The sequence below is a fragment of the Neovison vison genome, chromosome 7 (genome assembly GCF_020171115.1).
Source record: "Neovison vison isolate M4711 chromosome 7, ASM_NN_V1, whole genome shotgun sequence".
NCBI classification, from domain to species: domain Eukaryota; kingdom Metazoa; phylum Chordata; class Mammalia; order Carnivora; family Mustelidae; genus Neogale; species Neogale vison.
Window position 1 is genome coordinate 189,589,093 of NC_058097.1, and position 13,171 is coordinate 189,602,263.

Consider the following 13,171-nt stretch of genomic DNA (forward strand, 5'->3'; position numbering starts at 1 on the left):
ATAAACAGCAGATAATAACCCATAATTGTTTTTAATCGTGGGGATGAGTCACCCTCAATTTATTTCCAAATTTCTTCTGTCATCAGCTGTTCATTTCTTTACTTTGAAAATCACCAGATTAACACTGCCAAAGGCAGGTAGGAAATGATCCAAGAGGACAATTCTGAAGTATCACATGGTGAGCTGATGATAAACTGGGAACAAGGGGCGCCTGGCTGGCTCAGTTGTTAAGCGTCTGCCTTTGGCTTGGGTCGTGATCCCAGGGTCCCGGGATGGAGCCCTGCACTGGGCTCCCTGTTCGGCGGGAAGCCTGCTTCTTCCTCTCCCATTCCCCAGGCTTGTGTTCCCTCTCTCCCTCTCTCTGTGTCAAATAAATAAATAAATCTTTAAAAAAAAAAAAAAAAAGATGAAAAAGAAAAAAAGAAACTGGGAACAAGACAATCCTCAGGAAAGTCTCTTTTTTGTCCCAGCAAAGGCACCAAAGTGTGAACCTAATTCACACATTCATTATTCCAATCAGGTTATTTTTATATCAGTGTAATTTTAGAATAAGACTTGATAGAGGATTATTTATTTTCCGGGAAATTCTGTCCATCACTTTGCACACAAGATATTCAAGTAGGTCTAGCACCAAAATTCATTTCACACCAAGAAATTACGTCTTTTTTACTGCTTTCACAATGCCTTCTTTATTCCCTAAGTCTTCCTTCTACTCAAGGAAATTCAAAGCAGAATGGCCAAACAGACATTCTAACATCATGGGCGTTAAGAAATGTGATCTGTTTAGATGTGCACTGTCAAAACCTGGGTGAGTCTCCTCTGCCCATCAATCTGTCGGGTTTTTAGATCTGTAAAGTGTAAGCTTGCTATTTTATCTACATTACTTGGCTTCTTTAAGCTGATTGGGTTCTTAAACCAATTTAGCCTCTAATTCCTTCTCTGGTTTGGAAAGAGGACATTGGAGTCCAGATGTTTTCCCTCGAAACCAGGTCCAAGTCACAGTCCAACTACTGCAGAAAGACTAGAGATGGAGGCTTCAGGCTGTACCTAACATCCTCTTAAAAACACAAAGCTGAAAACTCAAGATTAGTAGCCACTTTTGTCAGAAGACCATTCCCTAACTTAAATTTGCGCTTTACACTTGCCTCAGATGATGCCTATACAGGCAGCAAAGTAGGAAAGCTAAAATCCCATCCAGTAATTTAGGGCAAACGAATATTGTTTTCATTTGAAATCTCTAGACAATTAAATAAAAAACATTCTGGCTGACTGCCATTTTCCCCTTTGCTTTGATTTTGTAGGCAAAATCATAAATGTCTGCTGCTAGTGAATTTTCAATCACTCAACCTGGAGTTGAGTGGGTAGCAGGGAACTATTGGCTTGGTTTTGGTTTAGCTAATGTATTTGCAAATGAGTCAGGATATTCTGGCACAGCCATAACCCTTCTAAAACACAAAGATTAAATGTCAATTTGTGACAAGTGTCCACATACGCAATCATGCTAGATGATGGAACTCTGCAGGGGGTGGTGAGGCAGAAAGTTTGTCACAACTCCTTCTGGGAAATTTCCCTCCCCTCCACCTCTCACATTAGCTAAAATGAGTGAGCATCAGCTCCTGACGGATTCTATCAGCCTCCAGGTCCAAGGACTCCATGTGTTCATACTCTTCTTCAGGGGGCTGTTCCATGGGTCCTGTCATTGGAGAGGACCAAACATCCATCCCATGCTCCAGGGAGATGTTGTGGAGGACACAACAAGCCAAGATAATGTGGCTGGACTTCTCTGGTGAGTACTGCAGCGCTCCCTTGGATCCATCCAGGCAGCGAAATCGGGAGCAGAGGGTTCGGAAAGTCTTCTCAATCACACTGTGAGTTGCAGAATGGGCCATATTATAGCGATATTCAGCTGGGGTTTCAGGAATGTGAAGGGGGGTCATGAGCCAAGTACGCAGAGAGAAGGAACTGTCACCTGTGAGGGAAGGTCCAAAGAAATCGTAAATCATTCTAACTGGAATACAAACAGAAATGAAAATCCAGGAACATATACACAGAATGGATAAGAAAATGCAAAAGACTCTGGAGGCACTGTGCCCCAGAAAAACCAAGAGGGAAATGATATGGTAAAAAGAAGGCATGCCAGGATCACGAGAAGGAAGACAGAGGTCTTGGCTGGAAATGTCCTTGTTAAAACCAACAGAGAAAAAAGGCTGATAGCTTAAAAAAGAAAAGGCGGGGTGCTTTGGTGGCTGGGTCAATTAACCGGCTGCCTTCGGCTCAGGACATGATCCCAGGGCCCTGGGCTTGAGCCTGCTTCTCCCTTCTCCCTCTGCAGCTCCCCCTACTTGTTCTCGCTCTCTCTCTCTGTCAAATAAATAAATAAATAAATAAGATCTTTAAAAACAAACAAACAAATAAATAAAAGGGGATTGGGGGAGCCAAGCCTGAGAAAATGTGGGGAGGACGTGAAGGCACTTAAGGAAATGAAATTCCCGGATTTTCTGAACTCAGAGATACTGTTCTTTAATAAAAGGTTAGTAAGAACTATCATATAGCAAGCCAATCTTCAAAATCTCCAAAGAGAAAAAGTGCAAGTGAGAAAAAAGAGAATTCAGCCAGGAGAGCTCAAAACCCTTGTGAGGAAAATTTCTAACTTTACCATTAAAGAGTCAGATCCGGAAAGCACTACCTCGGGATTTCAGAGTATTTCATGGAAAACAATCATTCATTCTCCCCGTACTAAGAACAGTAAGATAAAAGTCCCAGTGCCTGTGGCACAGATCAGAACTCAGGTGTTCCTAGATATTACAATCACTAGAACAATGCCTTTGTAACAGAGGGACTGGTATAATTTCACTTTAACAAGGAAAGCATACATATAATGATACAAATAGTAACAGTGATAAGGAAATCAAATCAGAAGTCAATTAAAATAATATACAGAGGCATTTTCCTAAGGTGACTTCCTTGTCAAATGATCTCTGGCAGTGCTAAGAACAAAATGACGCTCAAGACTGGGATGCAATGTCCTGTTACAACAGTACAATGTTTCTGTGGTGCTTAATTGTCCTGACTCACTACAGCTGACAGATGAAAGGTCTCACACAGAGGCACAACCCCTTAGAAATCTGAGACAAAGAGGCTCTGGGAGTACTAACTTGCACAATGGCTGTGTTCCTGACTCACTATCAGTTTTGGTAAATAGTTATGGATTGTTCAGAGTCTAGGCCCTGTTCCAAAACACACAGGACTCCTTTCTTTCAGGAGCTTACATTTTTTAAGTACTGGATCAACTTTATTAAAAAAAATTTTTATGGGGACACCTGGGTGGCTCAGTGGGTTAAAGCTTCTGCCTTCGGTTCAGGTCATGATCCCCAGGTCCTGGGATCAAGCCCAGCATCGGACACTCTGCTCAGCGGGGAGCCTGCTTCCTCCTCTCTCTCTGCCTGCCTCTCTGGCTACTTGTGATCTCTGTCTGTCAAATAAATAACAAAATCTAAAAAAAAAAAAAAAAAATTTATGTTTTTACGTATACGTAATTGACATATAACATTGTATTAATTGTACGTACTGGAATGTTGTTAAATATTTAATAAGTCTCACGATATTTTCAATTTTTACATTTAGTTGACTTTCCCCCCAAGTAAGACCTATTTTACTTGAACTCACACCTACTAAATACTAAATTTAAGAAACTGATGCTGTAAATAATAATGAAAATGATATCAGTGACTCATTAAATACCTACTATGTAGCAGGCATTGATCTAGGCACTTTGAATGTATTATCTCTTATTATCCAATCCCAACCCTGCCAGGTAGGATATTATTGAACTAATTCTACCAATGAGAAAATCAAAATATCAGTAGCCATCCTGTGATATGCCACGCAAAGGAGGCAGAAGGAGCTAGTCACTAAATGCTAATGTCAGACTCAAGAGTCACAAAAACAATGGTGTAATGCTATAAGAGAGTAAGACAAACATTTACGGTGAATGCCAAAGGACAGATATACTAAATGGTATTAGTTGAACATTTCTCTATGGAACAGTATGAGCCTTAACTGGGGAGACATAAAGGATAAGCTAGTTAATGCAGACCTTTTATAACATGCCCCATGGTCATTAACTGATTATAATCCAAGCACCACTGGAAAACAGACACTCAGGAGGGGATTAGGATCAGAACTGCTAAACAGATTACAACTGCTTACACGATCAGTCATCCACAAGACATTCTGGCAGATCTTACCCAAAGCTGCTTAACAAGACCAGAGCAAGAGCTGAAGAAATAAGAACTCAGGCTGGATTCTTTGTAGGAGCAGGTACATTTAAAGAAGAGGAATAAGGTAATGCAATTCTGAAGGGACAGATGAGAATGAGGAGATGAAGGGATGACACCATGGTAAAAATATGCTAAAAAAAAATTCAGAGGCTCCTATATATCCCTCCTTTGATAGAAACACTATTCTGAATTTTATGTTTGTCATTTCTCTGCATTTGTTTATATTGTATCTAAGTAACATAATATTGTTCTTGGTTGTGAACTTTATCAAAATGATTTCATAATAAAAACAAAACATAAACCTAAAAAAAAAAAACAAAGGGAATTATAGTCAATTCTACATTTGGCAAATTTAGAACCATTTCACAAATCTGATGGTGTTAAGATACGATCAGCCATCTTAACTTTTTTAACATCTTGTTATCCTCATAATCCTGCCAGTCTTCCCCTAAAATATTACCCTATTATCCAACACATCCTTTAGATACCAGTGTTTTCCAAACTTATCTATTTGTATGAATCACTTGAGGCACCTGTTAAAAATGGATATCTAGATTCTTTCCTTGACGATTCTCATTCCCAAAGTTTAAAGTGGGGCCCAGTGATGTATATTTTTAATAAATTTCCCAGATGATTCTCTTGATCTGGAAAATGTGTGAAACCCTTACAAGTTCAGGGGTCTTCAAACTAGTTTTCCTGATAGAGATAATGAAGGATTTGCAAGGGAATATATGCTAGAACTGCTAGTTGTACTAATCAATTTCCACATGGGTATACTTTTCCCCTCCCTAGTGCCTAGCATATAGCCTGATACCAAAATTGGCCTTAATAAATATTTGTTAAATGTTGTTACCATATCCATCTCTCTCACTTCCACCCTTCCTGTAAAAAGGGTAATCAGAAAAGTAATAAAAATTTATCAGAGTTGGGGTGCCTGGCTGGCTCAGTCAGTAGAGTATGTGACTCTTGATCTTGTCATGAGTTCAAGTTCTAAATAGGGCGTAGAGCCTACCTTAAAAAAAAAAAAAATTGTCAAGAGTTTTCTCTTATTTCCAATTATGTCCTGTAAAAAAACTCAAAAAACTAAAGCCATATTTCCAACTGAATCTGGGGTCCCAACGTGTGAAGGAAAACAGAGTAAGTAATTCCTACATGACCTTGAAGTCCTTAACAGAGGGACTATTTGCCAAACAGACTTAATTCTTCATGTGACCTAGTTCTAAAAGTTAACCACAATTGGCATCTGTGTGGCTCTGTTAGTTAAGCATCTGCCTTTGGCTCAGGTCATGATCCCAGCCAGGGTCCTGGGATCAAGCCCTGCATCGGGCTCTCTGCTTCTCCCTCTCCCTCTGCCTATCTGTGGGCTCTCTCCCTGTCGAACAAATAAATTAAATAAGTAATCTTTTAAAAAAATTAACAAAAGTTAACCACAAGTGACTTAGATATTCTGTGCCTTAATTTCCTCCTCCATAAAAATGTTGATATCAGTATTTAACTTTTCAATGGTTTTTATAACAATTAAGTGAGACAACCCAATGCAAACTGCTTACGACATTGCCTGACAAGTTCTGAGTGCTCAGCATGTTTTAGTTGGCTTTATAGTAAGGTACCAAAGTCATTTTCCATAAGAAATGAGCTTGGTGGTTCAGTCAGTTAAGTGTCTGACTCTTGGTTTCGGCTCAGGTCATGATGTGGGGGGTGGCAGGGACAGATCCCTGCTCAGCAGGAAGTCTGCTTCTCCCTCTCCCTCTGCTCCTCCTTGTGCTCTTGCTTGTGTTCTCTCTCGCTTGCGTTCTCTTTCAAATAAATAAGTAAATAATCTTTAAAAAAAAAAAAAGAAATTTGAAAGTTCAAAAAAGGCACAAGGTAGGATTTTTTTTTTTTTAAGATCCTGGAATCAGGACCCTGAGCTGAAGACAGATGGCCTAACTGAGATGCCCAGGAGCTCCCACACAAGGTAGGATTAAGAAAAAGGTCCAGAGGGATAAAGAGAAGGGGGTACACTAATAACAGAAGATAGAAGGAACAACTCAAGAAAACCACTGAGTTCCAAGACATCACACATAGTACCCTGGCAGCTCTACATCATTGTGACAGCAGTCTCTTCCCACCTGGAACACGGGAGAAACAAAGAATATTAAAAAGGAATAATTTCTGAGTGTCTACTGCATGTTAAATACTGTTATGAGGACACACAGTGCAGATATGATCCCTGGTTTGAAAGAGAGGTCTTCCAATCCTTCATGTTTCTTTTCATCTCTCACACAACATGTTGTATAGAAGATAACCTTTGTTCTGTTGCTTACATAATAGTCAGCTTTAGAACAAACAAACACACACAGAGAACCAAGCTGCCAAGATTAAGGATATTATCACTGTTACCCAACTATACTTCTCCCAGCTATGCAGTCACCCCAGTTTGCATTGCTCCATTTTGAATGGGTTCTTGTCCTACTTATCTCACTAAGTCAGGATTCCCAATGGCACTTGGGCAGATCTGTCAAGTGAGCTCCCATTAGAACTGTGTTAGTGCACTGTCCGCTATCATTCTTTTTTTTTTTAAGATTTCATTTATCTGAGAGACAGCAAGCTAGAACAGAGGGAGCACAAGCAGGGCGGGGTCAGTGGGGAGAGTAAGAAGCAAACTCCCTGCTAAGTAGGGAGTCCAACTTGACTTGGGGCTCAATCCCAGGACCCCAGGATCATGACCTCAGCCGAATGCAGATGCTTAACCAACTGAGCCACCCAGGTGCCCCTGCTATCATTTTCATATAGATATCATAATAACAGTAACTGATGACAAAGTCTTTTTTTTGTACAATACTCTATAATGAACTCTCACATATATCACCTAGTCCTACCAATAGATATTACTGCTGTTGGCATTATTGTTTTTTTAATAAAGATTTTATTTATTTATTTTAAAGATTTTATTTATTTATTTGACAGACAGAAATCACAAGCAGAGAGGCAGACAGAGAGAGAGGAGGAAGCAGGCTTCCTGCTGAGCAGAGAGCCCAATGTGGGGCTCGATCCCAGGACCCTGAGATCATGACCTGAGCCGAAGGCAGAGGCTTTAACCCATTGAGCCACCCAGGCTCCCCAGAGATTTTATTTATTTATTAAACGGAGAGAGAGATCACAAGTAGGCAGAGCAGCAGGCGGGGCGTGGGGGGCGGTGCTTGGGGAGCGGTGCTTGGGGAGAGCAGACTTCCCGCTGAGCAGAGAGCCTGATGTGAGGCTTGATCCCAGGACCCTGAGATCATGACCTGAGCTGAAGGCAGAGGCTTTAACCCACTGAGTCACCCAGGCGCCCTGTTGGCATTATTTTTAACATTTTACACGATAAAAATTAAGGCTCAGTTGAAGAGATCTATTATATTTAACCACATCTGTCCTTATTAAGAACTTCAGCTATATTAAAGGGGAATGTTTTTGTAGGGTTGTTGTTGCTCCTGTTTCCAACTACAAAACACTGCTGCAGTTTAACTTTATTTCCCATCACCAGTGTCCCTACTTATGACCATACGTCTCAAGATAAATCCTTAGAAGTGAGGCTCTGGACCAAGTATTGTCTTTTTAAACTTTAATAAAATGTCCTTTAAGTGTTTTTTTTTTTTTTTTTTTTTTTTTTTTAATTAAGACTCAGAGAGGGGCGCCTGGGTGGCTCAGTGGATTAAAGCCTCTGCCTTCGGCTCAGGTCATGATCCCAGGGTCCTGGGAAGGAGCCCCCGCATCGAATTGGGCTCTCTGCTCAGCAGGGAGCCTGCTTCCTCCTCTCTCTCTGCCTGCCTCTCTGCCTACTTGTGATCTCTGTCTGTCAAATAAATAAATAAAACCTTTAAAAAAAAAAAAAAGGAAGAAGAAGAAGACGACGACTCAGAGAGTTCTCACCTGAGGTCCCATTAAAAAAAAAGAACAGGAAAAAAAAAAAAAAAGAACAAGACTGAGACTCAGGTCCATAGATTCTCAAATTTCATTCTGCTCTGTTACATCATTTTTCTGTGGCTACAAAATGAAGCGTGTGCACCTGAAAACTTACCAAGCAGCCAGCTATCTTTGTGTACTCCAGCTTCGAAATGACTACTGAGGGAAGACTGCTGCAGCACAGCATAGTCCTGGAGGCTGCCTGGCCGGTTGGTCTCCACAGTCATTAGTGCCCCTCTAATGTCACACACCATCAGGCAGTTTAAAGAATGCAGTCCTTTGCGGTTCACATAGGAAAGGTCTTCAGCATTCGGTGCCTTGATTGCCACATGGATACAGTCAACCACCCCTATAACCCCTGGCATCCCGGCCAACCCATAGAATTCATCCTTTAGAGCCTGCACGGAGGCTTCATCTGCTGGAAAGCGAATGAACTGTGTGGCTCTTTCCACAAGTGCTTCGGTGACATTGGCAACACAGCGACTCATAGATGCCTGACTGATTCCAATAGCATCTCCCATCCGAGTCTGGAAGGAACCTGAAGTATAGAAGCCCAGTGCTGCAAGGATCTGTGTCTCTGGGCTAATAGCTCTGGATCTCTGAGTAGGTCTAGAAAGACTTGCCCCCAAGAGCTCCACCAAGTAATAAATGAACTGTCGAGGAAACCCATACATGGACATCAAGTATTCATCAGTCACGTCATCCAGCTTAAAGCGGTCCAATGTCCGGTGACCTCGGCCATAGAGCAAGAGATCACAGTCAAGTACTGTTATTGGTATAGCCATGGTACATGTAAATGTGATTTCTCCTTCCCTCTGCTACTTTTCCTGAATTCCTCTCAGTGAAGATGTTGGTGCAAGAAGGTATTTAAAGAAGTGTCAGAATTCAGCAGTTAACCAACAGTTAAATGGCTCTGGCATTTGTAATCTTCTCTCTGTAAAGGTTAAAAGAAAAAAGCATTAGAAACCGACCAAAGACTTTGAAGTGATTCAAAGGCTACAACAGCTCCTTTTCTCAAACTTCAATCTGTCCAGGCAAAAGGTGCTATACCTGTAAATCTGGGTTTTGCTCCACTAACACAGGGCTGCACAATAGGCTCGCGTGGTTTGAAAGATAATGGGAGTTGTTTTGTATGTAGCAGAGCAGCTCCCTCGACCCTACAGTTTGAAGGAAGGAAGGAAGGAAGGAAGGAAGAAAAGAAGGAAGGAAAAGAAAATGTGGGATGATTTTGATGGCTCACTTAATGCTTGACATTTGAACCCCAAGAGCACAAGATTAATGGAGGAGGGGCACCTGGCTGGCTTAGAACCAAGTGGAGGGTCTCTTCATCTCTGGGTTTTAACTTCCAGCTCCATGTTGGATGTAGAGATTACTTAAAAATAACATCTTAAAAAAAGATTAATGGAGGCGATAGCGTAATTATTCATAAAGTAGAAGAGGTCTGCACTTAACTACACAGGCCACAAACTGGCTGACTTAAGTCTTAACTTAAGTCAGGAATTAGTCACGCCTGGTTTCATTACCCAAACCTTTTGGCTCCACGGGGTAAGTACGAGAGGGACGTGTGGGGTGCTCAAACCAGTCTAGCAAGACAGGTGTGGGCAAAAAACTGCCCGCAATCCAGCCAGGTGGACACAGATCGTGTGCTCGAACAACAGGCCATGCCTTCTCCCCACAAAATCCAAATCGTGAGGCTGAGGACCAGGAAGCACGAAAGCCCAGAGAGGTTAGAAAAAAAGCGCAAAAGAGGCTAGATGAGTTAGAGCTGGGAGGCGACTCCGCCACTTATAAAACGTGCCTTAGAAAAGATACTTAGAAATCTGATTGCGCCGGCCACTCAAAGTCAGCGAAGGCCCGTCACCCACCTCTCCGAGGCTGCGGCGTTACTGGCAGCACTTCCCACCCACCCAGCCGGTCCGGCCCTGCACTGGAACCAGCGGCCTCGGACTGGTCGCCACGCCGCTCACCATAGGCACCGCCCCCTCGCGTCAGCGGTCTCCCCACGCCGCGTCCTCACAGCCGCTTCTGCGGCAGCGTGAGGTTCGACGGCGCACATTCCACAGTTAACCCAAAAGTTTTCACTCTTTCAAAGACCCTCCGCCCCCCGCCTTTACGCCGTTCTTTCCTTCTGAGGCACTTGGAAAAGTTAGTGAGAAAGATTTACATGGAAAGGAAATCAACTTTTATGGGAATTAAGAAGAAAGGGATGAAATAAGGAGTCCACCCTGTAGCGAAAGTGCGGATGACGTTACGCAGCTGTATTTCCCCCATAGCCCTCTTCCTCCCCCCCCGCCTTCATCCGAGCGGATGAAAACAAACACTAACGATGGCGGCGCCGGGAGGGGACCGGCTGCTGGGCTTCAGGCAGTAGTGATCGATAGAGCTGTGAGGGCACTCTTGAAGAACGCGAATCAACGTGAGTGCGACAACTCGCGCAGTCCTGTGAGTGAAACACCCGGGGCCCAAGAACCACGAGCCTCCTGAGGCGTGAAGTGTCTATCTGCGACCCCTGCTGTCCCCGCAGCTCCGGAGCGCAGGAGTCCTCATCCAAGAGACGCAGCTGGCCGGCCCCAGGCCCCGGCCTCCGTAATGAGAGCCCCGAGCCACTCTCTGTGTCGCAGCTTTGCAGGTACTAACTTTAGTGGGGATACCCCCAGAACATTCAGCGCCCCCGGGTGGGAGGCAATGGATCTGCGGCCTAACGGGTACCTCCTTGTGAGGACTAAGCCAAGTAGCCCCAGAACAGCCCCTAGACCTTTCTTTGGGAAGTCGGGTTGGTTTAGGCCCCGTCGATGGCCCCTAGTCTTAACAGAAATCCACAAAGCTTTCGTCTCTACTTTCTCAGCTCTTTGGGTTATCTCGTAAGGTTTTTGGAGGTAATTTGTGGGACCCTAACTCCGGGGTTGGTACCAATATGAGTGAGGTAGGTTTTCATTCAATCAAGATTTGTTGGGAAGAAAACAAAACAAAACAAAACTTGCTGAGTGCCAAATATGTACTCCGCGTGTAGGTGAGGGTGACTGTTGACTAGTGAAAAAAGGGACCCCAAGGTTCACGACTGTCTTCTTACTGGCAGTGGAACGACTTGTGGAAACCGGCGATCCGTTCTCATTTAATAAATCTCTGGGTAAGTGGCTAAGCACCTTTTGGGGTTCATCACTAACTTATGTCCGTTTTCACTTTCAGGTCAGTTCTTAGCTTGCCCTGTCAATTGAGCGTAGCATTTCACTTTTTAGTATTTTCCATTTAGAGAGAGAGCGGGCGAGCTGGATCATTGTACTTAGTTTAAAACTCATCTGCTAAGATGGTAGAATTTCTTAAACACTTACAGTAGGAAAAGTACAATAATACACAACAGACCCTATTTTTTTTTAAGATTTTATTTATTTGACAGACTGAGATCACAAGTAGGCAAAGAGGCAGGCACAGAGAGAGGAGGAAGCAGGCTCCCTGCTAAGCAGAGAGCCGGATGCTGTGCTCCGTCCCAGGACGCTGGGATCATGACCTGAGCCGAAAGCAGAGGCTTTAACCCACTGAGCCACCCAGGTGCCCCCAACAGACCCCTTCTTTACACTAAGTTTATTTCTAGGTTTTCGTATGTTTTATGAATGTTAGTCCTTTTTATGTATGGATTTTGTGGCCCCAACTAAATTATAAAAGTTTTGTTTTCATCTCCATTTTTCAGCTGAGCAGACATAAATGCTTGTGAAATGGAATCCTGAGTTAATTTTTTTTTTTTTAGATTTTATTTATTTATTTGTCAGAGAGAGAGGGATAGAGCACAGGCAGACAGAGAGGCAGGCAGAGGCAGAGGGAGAAGCAGGCTCCCCGCCGAGCAAGGAGCCCGATGTGGGACTCGATCCCAGGATGCCGGGACCATGACCAGAGCCGCAGGCAGCTGCTCAACCAACTGAGCCACCCAGGCGTCCCCTGAGTTAATATTTTTAATGCACAGTGAATGATGAGTAAGTGCTGAAGCAGGTATCAAATATATTGATCGTATAATGAGATGAATGTAGTTAATTCATGCACTGTCTTCAAATTACACCCTTTTGGGTGTAAAGTTAAGGATATGGCAACTTTTGAGATTCATATTTCATAAAAATTGCAAACCACTGGATTTTCCATTATTGTACTTAACACGTAACTCTTTTTATTGTGCATTTGTATTTTTCCCTTAGGAGTGGTTATTAAAATTGAATTTTAAAAAATTGAACCAAAAACTGTAGATCTTGAGCTCTAAACACTCCCTATTACATTGTTTTATGTAAGGACTAAGAATCGGCTAGACAATGGAGTCCTACCATATGTGCATAATGGGATTATACTGTATGGAGGTGAAGGCAAGAAATCTTTCCTGTTGTCTTTCCTGCCCCTATCTGCTCTGATTTAGCTGTATTAGCTTAGGACCTCCATGACTCAGAGCAAGGTGCCCATAGCCTAAATTCAAAAAGAAGACATTAATTTGAGCTTTCAAAGACCTAAGTCCTACTGTATGAGTGATTTTTTGAAGATAATTTTGACTATTCAGAAAAAGTACCCACTTGATAAGGTGCATTCCCAATATCTGCATTTATATTTTGTTCAAATGGGAATGGAAGGTTTGTTTTGGAATCTTTATCTGGAGAGAAGTTATTTAGTCTTAGCAATACCTAAAAGCATTTCATTTTTAAAAATTTCATTTTTAAAGATTTATTTATTTGAGAGAGAGAGTGTGTGCCAGCACGCACGCAGTGGGGAGGAGCAGAGGGGGAAGAGACCTAAGGGCACTGGGTACTGTGCACTGGGCGACTTGGGTCCTGATCTCATAATGGTGAGATCAGACCTGAGCCGAAATCAAGGGTCCTGCACTTAACTGTGCTACTACCCAGGTGTCCCTGAAACTTGTTTTAAATACTTCTTTTCCTTTTAAAACATTTTCTACTTTATTATGGAAGAGATGAATAATGATAACGCTGGTTGGG

At 42.6% G+C, this 13,171-nt stretch overlaps 2 protein-coding genes across 10 annotated transcripts in view; one reads left to right on the plus strand and one right to left on the minus strand.

The window, feature by feature from the left end:
- Positions 1–670: 670 nt before the first annotated feature.
- On the minus strand, positions 671–10,157 carry HARBI1 (harbinger transposase derived 1). 2 transcript variants are annotated; one of them, XM_044259189.1, is made up of 3 exons: positions 10,073–10,157; positions 8,323–9,141; positions 671–1,969 (listed from the first exon to the last, which is right to left on the minus strand). In XM_044259189.1, exons 2-3 carry the CDS (start codon positions 8,990–8,992, stop codon positions 1,590–1,592), a joined length of 1,050 nt encoding a protein of 349 aa, XP_044115124.1. In that variant the 5' UTR covers positions 8,993–9,141; positions 10,073–10,157; the 3' UTR covers positions 671–1,589. The 2 variants fall into 2 exon arrangements, with proteins under 2 accessions (XP_044115124.1, XP_044115125.1); XM_044259190.1 differs by lacking the exon at positions 10,073–10,157 and adding an exon at positions 9,258–9,336.
- A 366-nt stretch (positions 10,158–10,523) lies between these two features.
- Positions 10,524–13,171, plus strand: part of ATG13 (autophagy related 13) — a 58,547-nt gene continuing 55,899 nt past the window's right edge. For 6 of the 8 annotated variants that reach the window (XM_044259191.1, XM_044259197.1, XM_044259196.1 and 3 more), the window contains exons 1-2: positions 10,524–10,836; positions 11,218–11,334. The gene's annotated coding sequence lies outside the window, so the exon portion shown is untranslated. The remainder of the gene's footprint in view (positions 10,837–11,217; positions 11,335–13,171) is intronic. The other 2 variants (XM_044259192.1, XM_044259193.1) reach the window with 2 other exon arrangements.